Source organism: Phalaenopsis equestris, unplaced genomic scaffold (assembly GCF_001263595.1).
Source record: "Phalaenopsis equestris unplaced genomic scaffold, ASM126359v1 Scaffold001173, whole genome shotgun sequence".
Classification (NCBI taxonomy): domain Eukaryota; kingdom Viridiplantae; phylum Streptophyta; class Magnoliopsida; order Asparagales; family Orchidaceae; genus Phalaenopsis; species Phalaenopsis equestris.
In genome coordinates this window covers 90,937-91,788 of record NW_018165612.1, presented here as the reverse complement: position 1 = coordinate 91,788, position 852 = coordinate 90,937, and the positions used below count along the sequence as shown (strand labels likewise).

The 852-nt window shown below is 36.5% G+C and overlaps 1 protein-coding gene across 1 annotated transcript in view; it reads left to right on the top strand.

Moving 5' to 3' along the window:
- Positions 1-561: 561 nt before the first annotated feature.
- The window catches only part of LOC110033410 (cytochrome P450 734A6-like), a gene marked incomplete at its 3' end in the record, with an annotated part of 14,034 nt that continues 13,743 nt past the window's right edge, over positions 562-852 (top strand). The window contains 1 exon segment of the mRNA XM_020737380.1: positions 562-852. Coding sequence (XP_020593039.1) covers positions 725-852 — 128 coding nt within the window.

Here is an 852-nt window from a genome sequence, read left to right as displayed (position 1 = left end):
GCAAATGAATCGCCCCCATTAAGAGCGTCTCTTTAAAGTTTAGTGCTCACAGCAACAATTTAAATTTGCCGCACTACAACACATAGTTGAAAGAGTGGCTTTCTACATACTTATCACACCGTTCTTATGGTCTAAAATATGAACCACCCAAACTTTAATTTTTTAAAATACAAATCATCTTATTCCTATTTCTTCAGCATAAATTAGGTGATCTGTAGGTAAAAATTAAAATTTAGATGATTAATATCAATACATAGGATTTAGGTGATAGGTATGCAAATCTCCATTATATATATATATTTTTAAGAAAATCAAATAAAAGAGCGGTAAACCATAAATTAATACAGCCAATAATTGTTGTTGAGCATACTTACTCTGAAAAATCAATGTGGCTAAACAATTTGCACAGATCGCCCACCCCATAGTTGACTTTCCTAATATCGCTTTCCCAGCGGTAAAAGAAAGAAGCAGTAAAAACAAGATCAACCAATCAAATCCGATGTTAAAAAAGAAAAGAAAAGAGATTATTTGAGTGCAATGAGACAACAGGGAAGACAAAATGTTCAGAATAAAAAACTGTTTAATTAAATTTAAATCAAAATCTCCTTCGGTTTTGATTGACCCAAACTTTAAACAATCGTTGCCAAGCAGCCTGTTTTAAAGTCTTAACTCTGCAACACAAAAGCTCACATTTTCCGGCTCACTCTCCACTTTTCCTTCAAAAATGTCTCTCCTCGCATCCATCTTCGTCCTCCTCTCCGTCTCCGTACTCCTCAAAGCCCTCCACGCTCTCCTCTGGCTTCCGCAACAGATCCAGCTTCACTTCCGGCGCCAGGGAATCTCTGGTCCGAA